At 32.6% G+C, this 19,685-nt stretch overlaps 2 protein-coding genes across 4 annotated transcripts; one reads left to right on the forward strand and one right to left on the reverse strand.

Moving 5' to 3' along the window:
• The first annotated feature begins 2,094 nt into the window (after nt 1–2,094).
• Nucleotides 2,095–8,290, forward strand: LOC134692860 (lysosomal-associated transmembrane protein 4A-like). Its single transcript, XM_063553472.1, has 7 exons — nt 2,095–2,327; nt 4,268–4,466; nt 5,130–5,206; nt 5,647–5,775; nt 6,331–6,426; nt 6,883–6,984; nt 7,445–8,290. The coding sequence occupies exons 1-7, from the start codon at nt 2,229–2,231 to the stop codon at nt 7,517–7,519; spliced, it is 777 nt and encodes a 258-aa protein (XP_063409542.1). The 5' UTR covers nt 2,095–2,228; the 3' UTR covers nt 7,520–8,290.
• Nucleotides 8,291–12,803: 4,513 nt separating this feature from the next.
• LOC134692868 (UDP-glucose 4-epimerase-like) lies at nt 12,804–19,439 on the reverse strand. 3 transcript variants are annotated; one of them, XM_063553482.1, is made up of 10 exons: nt 19,305–19,439; nt 17,638–17,763; nt 17,375–17,472; nt 17,034–17,147; nt 16,493–16,669; nt 16,005–16,185; nt 15,604–15,689; nt 15,131–15,208; nt 14,471–14,585; nt 12,804–13,068 (listed from the first exon to the last, which is right to left on the reverse strand). In XM_063553482.1, exons 2-10 carry the CDS (start codon nt 17,759–17,761, stop codon nt 13,013–13,015), a joined length of 1,029 nt encoding a protein of 342 aa, XP_063409552.1. In that variant the 5' UTR covers nt 17,762–17,763; nt 19,305–19,439; the 3' UTR covers nt 12,804–13,012. The 3 variants fall into 3 exon arrangements, with proteins under 3 accessions (XP_063409552.1, XP_063409561.1, XP_063409568.1); XM_063553491.1 differs by lacking the exon at nt 19,305–19,439 and adding an exon at nt 18,640–18,926; XM_063553498.1 differs by lacking the exon at nt 17,638–17,763 and having other exon boundaries at nt 19,305–19,394.
• Between the last annotated feature and the right edge of the window lie 246 nt (nt 19,440–19,685).

Below are 19,685 nucleotides of genomic sequence, written 5' to 3' on the forward strand. Positions count from 1 at the left end.
AAGATAAGAATTTTAAGATAATAATTTTATTAATCTAACCATGGAAGTATTATATTGACAATATAATACTTCCATGATCTAATCAAGAACCCATAAAGGACATTATTTTACTACAATGTTAAGCACAGTATATGATTGAAAAAAAGCAAAACAGAAACCTAATACCATAAGCTAGTTATAACGTTATGGACAGGATCAGAGCCTAAAACAATATGTGTCTTACAACATAACTACTTATATCTACGATATATGGATGAACCCAAATCTACTTAAACTTTTATTGATGGTGTAACATGGTTTAACTGATAATCCTTTTTATCTGATTGAGATATCACAGATTGAATGCGGTACTAAACTATGACACATATGCATATCATAAAATACAACATATATCCATTTGAATGGGTTATCAGTCATTCTATCATCGGGGTGGAGGTAATTTCACAAGTATCAAATATACGAATATGGAGTTGTTTTAAGCACAGTTGTATATATACTTGTGTACGTTAACTGGCCACACGCTGATTGATACTTCGATACCTTGTGTAGATAAGATTGTAACAACAGCAGGGGTCCAGTTTATTCTGTACGAAAATATTTGCGTCAAAATCCCCGGTAATTTAATTAAAAAAAAACTAGACGCGATGAATAAGCCCAGAAACAAATAAGTTTCAGAACATCCATCATTTTTCCATGTTTCACTCTAAACAACGAAAATAAATTTAGCTTAGTTTTAATTTGTATACCTATGTTTGCCGTATAAAGAAACCAGAGACATATAATGCTAACTAATTTTTATTCAGTATAAAATCCAGTACAAAAGGATCATCGATGAAGTACATGAAAACGTAGATAAAATTTATAACAAAAAAGAGACAACAACACAGTAGACAAAACACCCACATCAATATTTCCCGTATTTTACTGGATGGACTTAGTTTTTCTGCCAATAACCATTACATTCACTCTGTCGTATATAAAGAGGCAGTATTTAAGAGACTGCAAAATAACACATAGGGCCTATCTGAGACTGAAATGGGTAACGACCAAGTTTGGCATATTGGCAATATTAGAAACATAAGTTTAGTGGTACTAACGTACAAACTAACAATAGCGAATCAAAAGCTACTCAGGTGCCAAATTTTAAAAAAAAATCTAAACATCTTGTGTTAATCTTAAGTATAATCATATGGAAAAACTAAAAGGCGATACATGGAAATTACCCAACACTAAAGTTTACTTCTTTTGAGTGGTTTATTTCAGTTATAGATGTTATCTGTATTGTCTCCCCCGGGTTGACTAGGGAAACAAAATATGGCCACTTCAAGTTTGTTTTTTTTCTCGACCGGCAGTCATTGGACACTTGTCAAAGTGGGGACGGTTATTTGGCTGTGCCCGGACGGCGGGTCTGTAGCCATGATGGCCTGTTGCAAGGCAAAATTTCTGTCCCTACCCAATATACCATCAGTTTTCTAGTGGCAGTCCAAATTTCGCCGACCATCACACCGGATAGTTTCTATTACAAGACCTACCCATTGTTTTTATTCAACTTGTTCTCGTCTTGAACACGGCATGAAATATTTGCCACCGGACGTTAAACTACCAAAAATCAATCAATCAATCAATGTTTATTGTCTCATTCTGGCCTGCCCTTGTATGACTTATATTACAGTTATTGTAAACGTTGGTGTTTTCTTTTATGTTTTTCAATTTATGTCTAATTATCAGTCCCGCAAGCCGGATTTGTATATGAGTAATAGCAAGGAATTGTATATTTGGTCTTATATGTACATTAGACATAAAAGATCTCTACAGGGCAATTCAATTCGAAAATAAAATATTTTCATTTATATTCTTATTTTCAATCAATCTTGAACTATATACGAATTCTTTTTCTATACATGTGGGATTGCATCGCATACACATTACGTCAGTCACAAGTCTAAAATGAAAGTAGCCCCCATTTCACAATATAGTCCGGAATATATATCTTTATTTCTTAAAAAAAAAATGTCCATACTGGCATTTCATTGTAAAAAGAAAAGTTTTCTATTATTTTGGGGGTACAAAGGTCTACTCATTTTTCGGTATTGATTGATAAATTCAACAAAATAAAAAAGTGTAAAAATGTATGCGGATGAATATCAATTGAACTACTTTTATCGGAAGAGGACGTAGACAAACAAAAACAAAACACATTTATTTTACAGTTTCAGTTGTCACTTGAGATGAATCTCAAAATGGGCACGGCCAATAATAAGGCCTTTCGTTGCTGTTGTTGTTTTCATGTTAGAACAGGTGCCATTTTCATCGGTATCATAAATTTGGTATGATTATTATTTATCGATCCATTTCCGTTTATAAAACACACGATATATTATACATACAAGTTTGTTATGAAATAACTATGTGACTGAACACACATTTCATTAACTATCTTCCAGTTGTTATTGATAACATTCCGAGAGATGTCATCACTAATATTTGTTTTTTCTCCCCGATCATAAGACATTATAAATACCCCTGTCCATGTTCAAAACTTCATCTGGGAGGACTATAGGGTATCTCAATTGGGGGTTCCTATCCAGATTCCCGCTAACTGTTTTGTCAGATTCCTGTATTCCTGTTACATTATGTACTTATGCAATTTTCATTTTTTGTCATTTCCTGGGTCCCACTAGCCTCATTTCCCGTTTTTACAACACAATAATTTGATTTTCACGTGTCACACTTACAAAAAATAGGCAATCCCGCCTCACACTTAGACCCCAATGAGACCCACACTAAAGGGATAGGACCTTTATCGGACTCTGGTATCTCGTGAATTTAAGCTTGGGATTTTGGGATTGACCCTTTTTCACGATCCGGGAATTCTTTTGTCAAATTTCAGGATGTCAGGATTTAAATTCCGTATTTCGCGATTTCATGTTTTTAAGCCCAGGATTTCAAGATCACGACCCCTCTAACCCCCACCCCTCATCTTGGACTTCTATTGAAGTGACTATCCAGACATTTCATTAAGGATCATAAAGCATCCTAGTGAATATGAAATTTTGAAATACCATCTAAGGCATATTGTTTCCCTGACCTTATCGCTGTTTGTCCACCACTACTGGACATCACCCAGGTTCCTGTAAAATTTTGACATCATAATTCAAAATATCTGACGCCACAATAGAAAATGATTTTTGTATGACGTCAATAGTTCAAGGGGGACAGATTCTTGGGTCAGCCTGGAATAGCGATAAGCTAAATTGTGAAGAGATAAGTCACTTGTCTTTACAGGCTCCATTGGGGTTAGGCTATACTTAACTTTAGTGGTTACAATTCAAACAGAACGTCCACTTTAACAGCGGTTATTTGTTGGGGGGTTGTATTGTACAACTATTTTATTCCAAAATAATCACCAAGTAAAATTAGACAGTTCATTCAAAAGGCACAAATTGGGATCTTGGGTATAGCTTCCACTTATCTTAAGTCTCTTATAAGCTGTCTCTTTTCTTTCTATTAACATCTGAAATAAAAACAAAGTTGTACAATATCAATACAATAATTATTTTTTTTTTATGTAAGATAGGTCAATATTCCTTCAAAACATTGTTCTTTGTCCAAACAAAATTTTAAATGAAATATTGACAATTGAAATATTTACCAGAACAAAATTTTATTTGAAATATTGACAATTGAAATACTTACCCGAACAAAATTTTATATGAAATATTGACAATTGAAATACTTACCAGAACCAAATTTCATAATTAATTGCAAAAAGAGGAGCCTTGCCTTATTTTGTACCCCAAGCTGTGAAATTGACATGCATCTGATTCTATAAGTTCCATGCGATACCAACTAAAAATTTTCACATCTAAAATAGTCATAATGTACATTTATATTGTCTACATGTAGAAAAAACAAAAGAATGATGTACATTAGCCCGCCAACTGTTTCTAGTGTCTGAAAACTTATTTAAGATTTTATCATTCATCTTCACGGTCATCATCTTCATTATTGTATTGTTATGATTCTCTTTGAAGAAAAAATAATTTTTAAGTAAAGACAAATTAATGATTGCTGTTCAAATGTTTAAAAAAAATTTGAATAAGTGCTTTAATATAAATTGAAGGTAGGGAAAAGAGAAAGTATGGCTACATACTACGATAAAGAGAAAATTCCATAAGATGACTTGTGATAAGAATGCAGCACTTAAAAGGTTTAATTTATCAAATTTGTACTCTGATTATGACATTTCAGTTGGTTTTTTTTACAGCTAGGGTTCATGTTTATGGCTTGCACTTTAATCTTCGCCTCAATTCATCCAGAGGTCCTTGAGAAATCCATGCAAACATGTCCAGTAGGGGACAACACCAAGAACCAGGATATTGTTATTGATGTTAATGTCAAAGGAGACCAAGTCAAACTGGAGACTTGTGGTGATGTCATGTTTGTACAGAAGAAGTTTACAAAAGGTACATGTACATCAAGCAACATTAAGCAAATCATTATTTGTAAAAGTAAACCATTAAAGGCAAAAGTACAGTCTTCAACACAGAGCCTTGGCTCTCACCAAACAGCAAGCTATAAAGAGCCCCTTAATATGACCAGTGTAAAACCATTCAAACAGGAAAACCAATGATTCATGTTCATTTTAAAGGGTTACATTTTGTTTTCACATTAAGTAAGCAAATAAGAAAATGTTGTATAATTGCCAATGAGACAAGTTCAACTGTTAAAGGAAATCCAGGGATTGCTCTGGTGGCCAAAAAGACTGACAAACTTATATATATACAATATTATACAGTTTGAATACTTCTGCATTGATTAAATGCAAATATTGCAAATCATATAATTAGTTTTAGAAAAGAACAAACAATTTTAAGAATCAAATGAATTGCACAAAAATACACCAAAAAAGATATCTGAAGGTTATAGCAAAGTGTTTTATTTGAATGGTTCTAGTAGATGAAGTTTAATCATGTATTTGCAATCGTTTGAGCCATCTGACAGTGTCACTACATTTGTACACTTGATACATGTAATGCAGATCTTAGATTAATTTATTGTAAAGGGGCTTTAAGATATATATACCAAGCATTTATTTAGAATTAACTAACTTATAATTTACTTTACAGATAACCTTTGTGTTGCCTTTGCTATTGTGATGTGTATGATAACAATAACAGGATTCCTAATCTATGGTATAATGAAGGTAGGTTATAACAATAATTGGAGTGCAGTATTTTTGTGATTTCCTATCGCATGGTATATTGATGATAACTTATACAATCATAAGTGAACTTTATCCAGGTCAAAGTGCATACCACTCATGTTGCCATGTCCCTTTGATAGACAATTTGTTTTTTTTTCAAAATTCGATGCTTTAATTGACCTTAAGACATTGTATCTTGATACATTAGAATTTTTTTTTAGACAAAATGTCAAAAAAATCACATCAAAATCAGATATATTCACAAACAAATGGCTTTTGACAGCCAGATTCTTTCAAAATTTTCCAAAATAAGGGGAAAACATTGCTGATGAATTATTCACTTGCAAGTAGTGATCAAGCTACATCTACATGAAACCATTTTCTGTGTTCAGGTGTTGGAATTTAGTATATCTTGTCTGACTTGTTTTTATATTTTACAGCATAGACCAGGCTACATGATGCCATTCTTCTGTGTTCAGATGTTTGACTTTTGTATATCCTGTCTGACTGTAGTTGGATATTTCTCCTATGCTCCAGATATGAAGTTGTGGCTGTGTCAAGAAGGATTGGTATGAAGTTAACATTAAATTTAAGCTACCGTTCAAGTTCTACAATTTTCTGACAAGTTTTGTTTGAACTGTTGATATTAAGCTCCTTTTCAATCATGAAACTGTTCCTATCCTATTATTCCAGAGTTTCAGACTAAAGGAATTTTTCAGATGTCAAGCACTAACTAAATACTTTCGTCTCAATTTTCCAACATACTACTAAACAGAATGATTTCATATTTGGTCAGCAGCTTGACAATGATAACTTTACGTCAAGCAAAGAACAAAGTTTGTTTAATCTTAGCCTTAATAATGCTCATTGTGTCAGCCTATTGACTATGAAATATACTGTTTGTATTATGTTTGAAATTCATAATAATAGAGATAGTTGTAACTATGCACCAAGTGGCAAAGAAACTTATGAAACAATCAAAGGTACACATAAGACCAGAAATTTAACAGGCATTGAAACATTAAGAATCAGTGAGCTAGATTTTGAAAATTTCACATTCTGTTTTGATCTTTGAAAATATAATGTATACCTAGGCTGTGATTGAAATGAAATATTTTTTGTAGGCTTGTCTCCCCTTGATGGACAGACTGTTAGCAATGGATCGTGATATACTGATGATTCTTTGTCTCATCTGTTTCATTTTATGGCTGTCATTTAAGGTAAGTTGCAGAGATATGCATAAACTTGTTTTTACTTTGATTTGAAGTCAATGCATTTAAGTAGGATTGTTTGTTTTTTATGACCCATAAATGCCCCATTTATGTGAATTATATTTTTCAGTCTACACTTCTTTTTCTCCATCTGTCCTGCTTCAGGTTAAAGTTTTTGGTCAAGGTAGTTTTAAATAAAGTTGATGTCCAATCAACTTGAAACTAAGTACACATGTTCTAAAAATATGATATGAACTTTCTAATATTAATGCCAAATTAGAATTTTGATATCAATAACAAGGAGGGGCTTGTCAACATATATCTGTTCCGCCTAACAAAAATTCCACTGGAAATTTTGTTAAAAACATTGTCATAATATACATTCCAGTTGAAACAAATAAATAATAAAAACTTTATAATTTGTAATGATGAATACTGAATACTTTCATGTTTTATATTATATAGGCTTATCTGATTGGAGTGATCTGGGCTTGTTACAAGTACTTACAGATGAGCCTAGTGAACAGAGATGTGGTTAGAGAATATACTGTTGATCCTGATTCCGAGGTAAATATATAGCTGTTATAAAGTCAGATATTTACTGATATCAAACAACATTCTTTGTACTACATCTTAAATCATTGCAAATAAATTTGATAACATTAAAGATAAAAATGATTTCTTTAAATGGATGTTGTTTTATGGTACATTTAAAAAAAAATTACCAGGGTATTAATTCAAAAAAGGAATAGAGTGCCTGAGTGGCCACTGATTATAATCATATACAAATTTACATGTTTTTGTTACAAAAAAATGCATTGATGGAAGTTCAGGGGGGAAAAGAGTATTTAGTATAATTTGTAATATAATTAATTTCAGGATAATTTTTAGTTTTGATTTAGAATATCATTTTAAATAGAAATACACAAACATACAATATCACCTACTAAAATATGCACACAATATAGTTTTTTGTCTGGGAAATTTAAAGTTTTATTTGATGAGCCAATAACTATTGTACTTACAGATGTTACTTCCTCCAAAGTATGAAGATGCTGTCAAAGTTCCCATGGACCAAGCTCCACCACCTTATGCATCATAGAAAAATTAGGTTACAGCTCTCTTGTACATTGATCGTAATGATTTAGTGGAAGGCAATTGAATGAAGACAACAAAAATATCAGTTTTCATTGGACTGTAGGAGAGCTATTTTATTTTCGTAATGCTTAATTTAATAGGATGTAACTTTTTTTTATTTTTAAAGCTTTATTGGATCGTAATTTTTGCCATTTTTCTGGAGGATACAGGTGATAGAATCATGTATTATGAACTATACTGACTTATGTTAGTAAATGTATTTTATTATTATGTCATGTGTTTAGGATGTGTAGAAAGATTCATTTATACTCATTATCAAGTTATCTGCAGTTTTTCTGTATAATTGAAAAATTAATGAAATACCTTTAGATGTAAATTTTACAACTAGGGTATGGATTTCAGAAATACTGTATAACTTGCATATTTAAAAATATTAACTATCTTCATCATAATTTGACATGTTAGGTCACAGTATTTAAAAGTAACATATCTTGTGACCCTATGAACTTGTGAAGTGATAAACATCTATAGTTTAACTGAATACTTTCCATATCAGCTGTTTTCCAAAAAAGGCCCCTTTCAATTTGTCTTTCAATTTGAGATATGTTCATATGAACATTGTGCAATTAGACATGTGATAGATTTATAAAAAAGAGTTTCTTCAACATGGTATAGAGACTTTTAACTCATTCCTTATATATATTACTTTGATGTTGAAACACTACAAATATTGTTTTTGGAATTCTTTATTGAAATAAAGTTGGTTTTACCTAAATGACTTTAATATTATGCATGAGGTTAAACCTTCTATTCCAAACTGCGAAGCATACTAGTGCCATTTGTGCTATTTGTGTCATGCAAAGGTCTTTTTCATATTTTAGTCCATAAGTACAGGTCTAGTAAAAACAAGACATAAGTTATCTGAATGCTTTTAAGGGAAGTTGTATCTTCATTATTTTCTCGCCTTTGACAATAGGTAAAAGATCTGGATGATTCATATCATATATGAAGATACTTTATGTTAAAAAGTTTCTGTCAGTCATCTGTCTATTGTCCTTGACCTCACTGTCATTGAAAACAATAATCAGTAAGGTAGGCGAACCATTTCAGCTTGTGCACTGGTTTACATTATAAATAGATTTTGATAATCACAACTTATGAAATGATGCAGCCAGAACTATTACCAAATGCTTTTCCCCAGATATTTTATGTGTCAGCTACTGTACCATAGCAGTATCAAATAATAAAAAAAAAAGAGGAAACCTCATCTACACTTAGCCTTTAAAATAATTCTTAACTTAGCTTGAATGAAAGAAGATAATGTGCCAGCATCAGTAAGACAGCAACCCCAAAAACAAATGCGACAACTAGAGGTCATCACCTAGTCTTACACAATTTGCATTTACTCATATAGTGACACAGTAGACATCCTCAACATAGACCACTAAATATCTGACCGTTGGATTCAATTCATTCATGATGAAAAAAAGAATACTGGTAGCCATAAAGCTCCAATCACAAATGAAATACTTGACTTCAGATAGAAACTGCTTTGTAAGAACTTCACCTTAACCCAGTTATCAATTGAATAACTATGGTATGTCAGTAAAAAATCAAAGAAACAAGAATATGTCCCAAGTGCATGGATGCCCCATCCACATTATCATTTTCTATGTTCAGTGGACCATGAAAATGGGGTAAAACCTCTAATTTGGCATTAAATTAGAAAGATCATATCATAAGGAACATGTTTACTGATTTCAAGTTGATTGGTCTTCAACTTCATCAAAAACTACCTCGACCAAAAACTTTAACCTGAAGCGGAACGAATGGATGAACAGACAAACAAACGAATAAAGAGGTCGCCCTGATTATAACTTCAGTTCCTTGATTGATTAAAAAAAACCAAGTATTAATGGAAGGGGAAGAAGCCTTGAGATTTTGGGGTCAATAAGGTATAGCTCACTGATTTTGGTTGGTAACTTTGAGTTTACTTAATGGTCGATATAGGAAGAGTGAAGAGGCCTGTTGATTTTGAGATCCTCAATAGATCAAAGGTCAAGGTCACTTATTATCAAAATATATTTTGGAACAGTGTTGTTTCCAGATAATTTCTTAAGGTTCAAGGTCCCAAACTGAAATTAAAAGCATTGGAAAAATGGTTTTGGTTTATAACTTAAGAGTTTTTTCTTGCTTGATTGGAATGGAAATTATACAGATTAAACATATATACGAAGGAGGAAAAAGTCATTCGATGTTGTCAAGGGTCAAGGTTGCTGAAAATAGAAAAATGGTTTAAGGATGGTTATTTTAATTTGCATTGGTTGTTTGGAATAGCACTTACATAGATTTAAGATATAGGTAAAGAGGGGGAAGCCTATTGACCTTGAAATGTTGATGTTTCTGGAGAGAAAAAGTTTGTTTCCAGTTTTTGAAGAGAAAAAAAATAGTGGTTTTTGACTTTTTGACCTGAGAAAAAAATGTTTGTTTCACCCTCAGCTGCCACTTTACGTAGAAAATCAAATGGTTGCTGCCTGTCCGTTGGCTATATACAGATTAATATTCTATCTAAAGTACATTTTTTTTTGTCTGGCCTGTAACGAAAGCATAGGCGGATCCAAAGAGCTTGGGCCCTGACCCCCGTTATGTTGGAAAAAATAAGTTGGTTATATAGGGAATCACTGGGGCGGGTCTCTCCTTAGGTCAGTCAGTTGCCCTTATGAAAAGTTCTAGATCCGCTACTGGAAAGTCGTAGATTGCGGAACTTTAAGATTATGATGAGGTTGAAAATAGCAATGGTATAAACTATTCGTATAAAAGCTTTTATGCTTTCAGAGAGTAGAAGACTAAACTAACCCAAACCAATTTAACGAAGTTAACGTCTGTTACACATCCATTGTCCTTGACCTCGTTTTCATGGTCCAACAACTGCTTGAGAAAAAAAAATGTCTTGTGAATTTGTAAGTTATCATGAGTAACATGATAACTATATTTTGTACACGTATATGGGTTCCTTCCAACTTCTACATGTCCTTAAGACAGGGTTCACCTGACCTCGACCGTATATCACAATTACTTCTAATAGTGATAAAGGTTTAAGTTTGGTGGTCAAGTCGTAAGGTGTACATCATCCGACTGGTCGGTTTCATCCGACCTTGAACATTTTTATAGTGTATTCATTTGAACAATGTCTATTTTTGGGGATAAGTTTATGTCTCAGGCACTGTAGGCAATAGGTCAGATATACGTGGTGTATGGAATGATTGTACGGTGTCTGTCTTGCAGGTGTTCAGTGACCTTGAACCCATTTTCATGGTTCGTTGGTCAACATGAAGTTTTCATGGTTTTGTCAGCTACTTAGTCATCATTACTAATTCTATAAGAAATAAGTCACCTATATTTGGTATATGGCATGGTTCATCGGACCTTGACATAATTTTCAGTAATGGTTCTTTGGTAAAAAAAGTTTTATGGTTTTGTCAGTTTATCAAGTACATTATGCAATAGGTCAACATAATTACTAGTAGTAAAATTTAATATCCTATGTAAATTATAAAATCATACTGGATTGGAGTCTCTCAGCATTTCTACTTGTGTGTCATATTTTGCATTCACCCAACAAGGAAAGGAGGAAAAACTTAATTGTGCGCGTTTCTCATTTAACGTTATTGTTCTGTTACACTCAATGGTAGCAATATCTGACGTTGCGTCATGACTATTTTTTCAATCATGATTTAAAAAGCAGGCTTAATATTTCATTGTATGCACTTTTGTTTATTTCCAGTAGTTGTTATGACCTATAAACTAGATTTCACAAACTGCGAGTACTCTAAGATCGATACTTTGCCTTTTAAAACAGTTTGTTTGTTAATTTTATACGACCGCAATTTTTTTTTGTGATCGTATTGGTATCACGTCGACCGTGTCGTCCCAAGACAATTGGTTTCCAAACAATAACTTTAGTATAAGTGAATAGAAATCTATGAAAATTTATAGACATTGTTTATAACCTCAAAAGGAAGGTCGGACTTGATTTTAAGGATTATATGGTCCATACAGTTTAGGATTAGGGGCAAAAAAAGGGGCCCAAATAAGCATTTTAGTAGTTTCCAGACAATAAAATGTGTTTAAGTATATGAATCTCTCTGAAATTATACCACAAGTTATCATACCTCAAAGGGATGGTAAGGATTAGGGGGTTATTGCTCAAACCATTTAGGAATTAGGGACAAAAAGGGGGAGAAACAAGGGTTTTCTGGTTAATGGACGATTAAGACAATTTTAAAGTAGTGTAAGGGAGGTAATCCACTCACATTTAAAGAACAATGTATTTAAATGAGTAATTATGGTTGCAGACTCCAATAGAAATTTGAATTGAGATAATGACCATATCTTGAGAGAAAGCATTTATTTGTGGAATAAGGGGAAAGGGGGGACCCCAAAAAAATAATTGGGAAGGTTGGTGAATTAGAAAATGTTGGAGGGAACAATTTTTTCTCATTTCAGTAATTGAAAAGAAAAATTCATCAAATACTTTTTTTTGCGAAAAAAAGAGGGTGTCAATTCGCAACAGCATAGGGTATTACACAAAAGCAAAATATTGAATATAATTTCAAATCATATAACCAATTATAAGTTCATTGATTACTTTTATTCTGTTTCGGAAACCTATAACTAGTTTGTGTCAAATATTTTTAAAAATTACAATCCAAATTTAGACCTGTATCAAGTGCTTATATTGATACTGTGTCCATTTTTATCCCAACTGTTGGAACTCTGCACTCGTAATCTGCGCTCAGTGAAGCAATTCATTGTAACATGTAATAATCTGATGAGCCTAGGCATTTTTATTAGTATTTATAATTTATTGTGTGCTGTTACTCCAAAGACCAAGTTGTATGAAAGGATCTGGCGCCCACAAACATGTTTTAAATTGCCCCTCTACATTCGGTATGTGCCTGTCCAAAGTCAGAAGCTGTAATTCAGTGCTTGTCGTTTATTGTGTTTGTGTCTCGTTTTTTGTTTTGTTATACAGGAAGTTTGTTTTTCCTCGTGAAATAGTCTTTTATAGCTGTATTGAAACGACTGCCGTGGTTGATGGAATTAAATTGACAAGCAACTTGAATTAATGGAAAAATTTTGTGTATCAAGGAAGGAACATTTCAAATATGGTCATATCTTTTGTTTACTGTCTTAGTATTTATGCATGTACTACTTATTGTAATGTCTACTACCATGTTATATTGAACAATAAAATATTCTATTGAAAAAGTAGATAACATAGGATACATATCTATATTTATTGTCTGTTATAAGTAACAAGATTATAAAATTTTCCATTTAGAAACGAAAGACATCAGTATCTTGGACGGCGGTTAGCGGTTGCACTCTTTGTAGTCTTTCTATCAGCAGTCACATATGTATTGATATGTGACCACATCCTCATCTAAGCTGTGTAAGCATGCCCCTTGATGTGTGCATATAAACAACACTTTGATCATCTGATTGGGGAAGAATCAGTGTTCCTTGATTGCCATCGCCATAAGTCCTCACCTTAAAAATGGAAAACATAGAACGTAGGCTATGCTTAAAAAAAAGACATATATGCTGCGCCTAAGATATCACGATATAAAATTAATTACATAACATGTGCAATATTTCATTGTGAAAATAAAATCCTATCACTATAAGAACTTATCTTGTATGAGTGAAAGCACATATTGAGTATATGTTTCAATCAGACATTCATATTGGCCGGAAAACAACACAAATCTTTCAAATGTGTCAAAAGGACACATCGTCCAGAACGCACTTTATTATTTACATTTTTATTGACCCTGTGAAATCTTGGTTAAAACCTCAATTTTTCATATATTTCAACAGTTCCATTCATAATATAGGTGTTCAAAGTACGAAGTTGGTGTGAACTTACTACCTACAGTCAAAACTTGAAACGGTACGGACATATGCACCGATCGGAAACCATAATGCCCCTCTACTTTTAGGCAGGGTATACCCTCCAAGTTTTAACGATTTCGTAATAGAAAAGTGTCATTTCGTAATGTCAGGCTCTAATCACCTAGCTTGTCGTTTTTGGCCGGGATGGGCGAAATCCCAAAAACCGACTTAAATAATGGTGAGGTCGGGCGACTGGATCGTCGGTTTGTGGAATCATACAACTACTTCCACAACTTCCAACCCAGATCCCGAAAATATAATAGGGGTATTGCACATATGTTGAAGTTATGCAACTGCTATTATAGGTATAATTGAGGCAAGATTTTTCCAGACTAGGGATTAAATCTTATGAAAAAGGGCTTTTTGTTTTGTGTAATCAAATAACCTACCCCAACTCAGACTCCCTGAAACTTTACAATAAGATTGTACATACTAGTATATTGAAGTGACTGGGGAAATTAGTATTTTTTTCAGCAAAATTAATGAAAGATTTTTGTGTAGTCAACTCCTCCTACAGTTTTCAACCCAGATCCCTGAAACTTTCATTCCGTTTTGTGGAGAATGTTTGAGGTTTTTCATTCCTTTTTATAATTTTGGAACTACTGCAAACTATTTTTTTTAATATTTGAATGTTCAGTATAGAGCCGTCTCCATTGTTTAACAATTACACCTTCAGCACATCCCGTCAATCTGAAGATTCTGTCTATTTTCATGTTCTTTTAATATTTCATTGGATTTTGCAACCAAGAGAGCCCATTAGCTATGTGGGAAACTTTATTGTGTAGCTAATGTGAAGAACCGACTGTTTCGGGAACAAATTTTATAAATTAGAGAGCTGTTTTATCATATTTCAAATGCATAGAAAGATGTTCTTTTAAATAGTTTCATATTTAACAATCCTCGATCTCCATCAACATGTCAGTTTAGAACGAAAGATTGTCATAAATATTTTGCTACATGAATATGCAGATATGTAAAGGTTGAGCTTATATCTTACACATTTCCTTTAATCCTTTTGTTGATTTCCAACCTAACTCTTCAAATGCTAAATCTGGTTTACAATAAAACGATCCTATGTCCCCTGGTCTACGGTCTGCTATTCTGTACTTCACCTTATAAAGATAAGAAATCCTCGTCTAATAGAAAACATTTCATAAGGCATGCTATGGTAAATATAAGTCTAAGTTTCGTTTTACGAAAACATTCTTTAATTAATGTTCAGTTATATATATTGACTGTTCAGCATTATTTCAGTAACACCAGAGAATGACGTATTGTATATGTATAGCCATGCATATTCTAGAGATTGTATTTAATATCAAAATTTCCATGAACGATAAAAAAAATACATCTTTCTGTCTGTCCTCTAGTACGCTCTTTATAAAATCAATAACTTATTCGATATCTTCTTCGATAACTTATTCGATATCGTCTTGATAATTTTTTCGATAACTGGTTCAATAATTTACAATTTATATATTTCAAAATAACATATTTGTGAATAGCAAATAACAAGTTTTTGGATTTTGATGTGTCACATTGGTTTCCCGCTCTTGAATTAATAGACAAACAAATCATAGAAGGAAAATAAAGACATATTGGAGGTACGAAAAAAAAGACCACTTTTAAGCAGAAAAGATGAAAAGGTCAGACTTACTTCTTTACCCGATGATTTACTCATAGCATTTATCATATCCAGTACAGAATGACATTGGCCTGATCCCATGTTGTATATCTGTAAAATAACAAGCAATGTTCCATGACATCAATTGGTGCCTCAGTAAATATGAAAATTGAATGTAACTATATGCAATAAATATTTTATTTACATTTTGAACTAAGATCAAGCTTACTGAACTCGTGCATTCAGTGCTAGAAAAAAAGACGGTTCCAATCAATGGATAGTATATGCTGAGAACTTTAATAATTTAAAAGTAGCGAATGCACCATAATATATATTATTTTCTGCTGACTATGTGGTACTGGCTTTGTTCATTGTTGAAGGCCGTACAGTGAACTAACGTTGTTAATTTCTGTGTCATATAGGTTGTCACTTGTGAAAGTTGCCTCATTGGCAATCATATCACATCTTTTTTATGTACACTCTTTTTTTTCTGTTTAAAATCTCACCCGTAATCCACATTCCTTCTCCAACTTCTTTTGTGCTAATACGTGTGCATAGGCAAGATCCACCACGTGAACGTAATCTCTGACACCTAATAAAGCAAAAATTGTTAACTACACAATAAAGCTGACAAAAATAACAATGAAATGCACATTAAAACTAGTGCTAATCGTAAGGACTTACTTTTGCATCTAATATTTGCCACTGAACATCAAGCATAAAATAAGTAATAATCCCCCGGCATACCGAGTCTACAGTTAGTTAAAACATGGAAGTATTATATTGTCAATATATTATATTGTCAATATAATACTTCCATGGTTAAAACAAGATAAAATTAATTCCCATTTATCCATACAATATCTTTTATCAACGAAATATTTCAGAAATATAAATTCATATATACCTGTGCCATCATGGGTATCAAAATCATTTCCATATATGACAACTTCCGATCTTTTATCAGCGGCTACCTGAGCACAGTAGGCTATTAAGTATGCAGGTGGACCTTGTGTACTGTCACCAATCTTACCAGACTGATGTGCACCCGCTACATTAAAGTAACGTAGAATGATTATGTTCCAGCCCTATACAAAATATATAATGACAAACTATTAATAGTGTACATAGCAGTTGTTTGAAACAACTGTACAATCATGGCAAGGATATTACATACTATATATAGTACATCACACCATAAACTCACTTGAACAGGAGTAAATAGACACGAATAAGAAGAAAGAAAAAACCAGTTGCAAGTTAGCTTCTAATTGAATTTGTTTTGTAATGACAAAATAGTTAGTTTTTTAATCAGAAAATATACAGATATATAAATGTGTATTATACTATAATATTTGTAGACTGGTGATTATATTGGTTACTCAAATGACTTACTTGTTCTGCTTTGCACAAATCTTTGAATAGTTCTTCCATACATTGCTTTGTTTTGCCGTACGGTTTAATACCTCGTCCAGTGCGGTGTTTTTCATCCAAAGGTAAATATTCGGGAGAACCATAGACAGATGCTGAACTTGAAAATATTAGGTTTTTAACATTGTACTCTTTCATTACCTGGAAAACAAATGGAATATATTTTTGTGATGTTAAAATTCGTTCATCAATCATACACCAAAAGGACAATCGCAATATAATGACCCCTCAAAATTTAAAATGTAGAAATATCACATCATGTCATGAAAAGACGAAAGGAAGAACAGTATATATGTATATGTGGTTAAGTTAACTCAATATTTTATATTACATTTCATCATGATCTGGATTCTTTGGTATATTTGTCAAATCAAACACATAACAACATAATTTTATTAAAACGAATTGGTCTTATTGAGACTATGACATTTCCTTGTACCTTGTTTATTTCTACCAGCGACATACAATACATATATGTCTCTGTTTCTACTATATATATACATACCTCTATCAAGTTAATAGTTCCACAAACATTTACTCTGTAGTACAGCAATGGTACATCACAAGATTCTCCTATAACCTTCAGTCCGGCCGTATGTACCACACTGGTGAATTTATGCTGCAATGGAGTAATACATACGTATGTACAGCTTTTATAAAGATATACTCCCTGTACGCATCCAAAAAAGAAATACAGTTTCGAAAGTTACACAGTTATTAAATCTTGTATAGAACAGAATTCAAGAATAATACACCTCAAGTTGACATGATTTATAATTTCATAAAATTTTCCAAGCATACTTCTATCAAAAACTTTATACCAAGCACACAAACATATTATTTTACCTTACTAAATAAGTTCTGTAGAGCAGATTTATCAGTTAAATCTATGCTGTAATTTATTATTGTTGTTCCACATATTTCTTCTATTCTCATCATAGTTTCTGAAAAAAAAGGAAAGAAAACTTCTACTGTAATTCCAAGTCCATAAATTATCTTTCGTATGTGTCCACGAAAAAACTGCATCATTGTCAACTTGTTAAATTATAGTGTTATTGTTTTCATATATAAAAAAAAAACATGTCTTGTCGCCAAGAGATAGTACTCACCATGACTAGCATTAACAAAGTTGTCTACAACAACAACAGAATATCCTGCGTTGATTAGTTCTATAACAGAATGGCTGCCAACAAAACCGGCTCCTCCTGTCACCAAAATACACCCACTTGACATTTCTGTAAAAAATAATAAAAATGTGCCATGTAAAAGCTGTGTACAAACCAGGCTTTTGTGGCAGACATGACGATTATGACGATTTAGAGTATGACATATGTGTAGAAAAATTTGTAAGGGTTCCGCGGAACCCAGTGTCTCGCCTATTTTTGCTGTAAATCGCAGGCTCAACAACATTGAGGAAAAAAATCAAAATATTCCACTTGTTACTATTTTATGATTGTAAGAAAATCTAAGTCCATTTAAAAGTAAATTACAGAAAAAACAGAGTAATCTTTTTACAAAATTTACTTCTGGATACAATCTTATGGTCATACATAAGCTTCTGTCCAAGTTTGGTACAAACCCAGGATAGTTTAAGAAAGTTATTAAAATTTTAAAAACTTTAACCACAGAGTGAATGTTTTGTTTCCCCGCAGAAAAAACTAAGTCCATTTATAGTAAAATACGGAAAAAATGGAATTTTATTTTTACAAAATTTACTTCTGGATACTATCTTATGATCATAAACAAGCTTCTGTCAAAGTTTGGTAGAAATACAGTATAGTTTAAGAAAGTTATTAAAATTTCAAAAACTTTAACCACAGAGTGAATATTTGTTGACGCCGCCGACGACACCGACGTCGACGGAATGTAGGATCGCTTAGTCTCGCTTTTTCGACTAAAGTCGAAGGCTCGACAAAAATGTATATTGTTTATGACCGTGTGTTGGCATCCTAGCTGATATATTTTGGTTTTATTCGTTTTTTTTGTCTCATTGGGGTATGTCGTATATCCCATGTCATCCTTTTGCCATGTCAACTCTACTTAAAGTCTTGATTATTACCATACCATGCTTTAAGAAATTTTATACATTAAAAAAGTTAGTAATAACCTACCTATATCCTGGGAACAGTATATCTATATAACCCTCATACACTGATTCCTTAGGTCAAGTGGCATTTCTCTTTTTGTACCGTTGGTTGATTTTTGGCAATGGTCAATAGGCTTATCTAGAAGGAGCATATGTTTCAGCTAGTCAACTGTTTTGCAAAACATCACACAGTTTTCAAATAACGCAAGTGATTCGTAAGTAACGGTGCTTTTCGGGTTTACTTAATCAACCTATGCCCTTTAATCATACCATATTTCGTCATTCTTGTATTCGATAATTTTATTTTTAGTTCCTTTATAGATCTTTCTTTATTATGACATTTATCCGTTCTGTTTGACCTGTTTCAGACAAAAATAACGTAAATCTACAAACGTCGGGTAGTTTATTGATCATATTGATCTCTTATGGTATCAGAACTTGTTTTCTCATTTTCATCCTTAGGGCATTTTAGCTATAATTAACCTTCTTACATTCTTCAAATTGTATACTATGTAGGCACTTTCAAAATAAACATGTCACGTTGTACTGTTGCTGTTCAAACGCAATTCATGATTTCCTTCAGAAACACCCTATGGAGGTATAATTCCATGTCGATGTGCAGTTGTACTGTGTGAAAATAATAATTGTGGATTAATTACTACGAGTCGAAAGCAAAACATGGGTTCTTACCTTTGAAATTATTCAGTTTTGTTCATCCCGGATATACAAATCTCACATGCTAATTTTGCTTGGTCATTTTATTTTTAAAACATTGATTTATTTTTACCTATCAGAATCAGTCTTGCGAAACATTTCTGTATAATGATAATTAAAGTTTGAGTCGAACATACAGAAGTTGACAAATTGAAGGGTGATCTACGTGATCTGGTCTCTGGTGGATAATTGTTTCTATAGCAATCACAACGCCACTTCATTTTTTTCCACGTTAATTTGACATGTTTTGTCATAAAATTATTAAAGAAAAAAATCAAAAACCTCACACTTCAAAGGTAAATCATTTTAGAATATCATTCCATAAAAAAATATATTCTGACACATTTAAGTTTTTCT

The sequence above is a fragment of the Mytilus trossulus genome, chromosome 1 (assembly GCF_036588685.1).
Source record: "Mytilus trossulus isolate FHL-02 chromosome 1, PNRI_Mtr1.1.1.hap1, whole genome shotgun sequence".
Lineage (NCBI taxonomy): Eukaryota > Metazoa > Mollusca > Bivalvia > Mytilida > Mytilidae > Mytilus > Mytilus trossulus.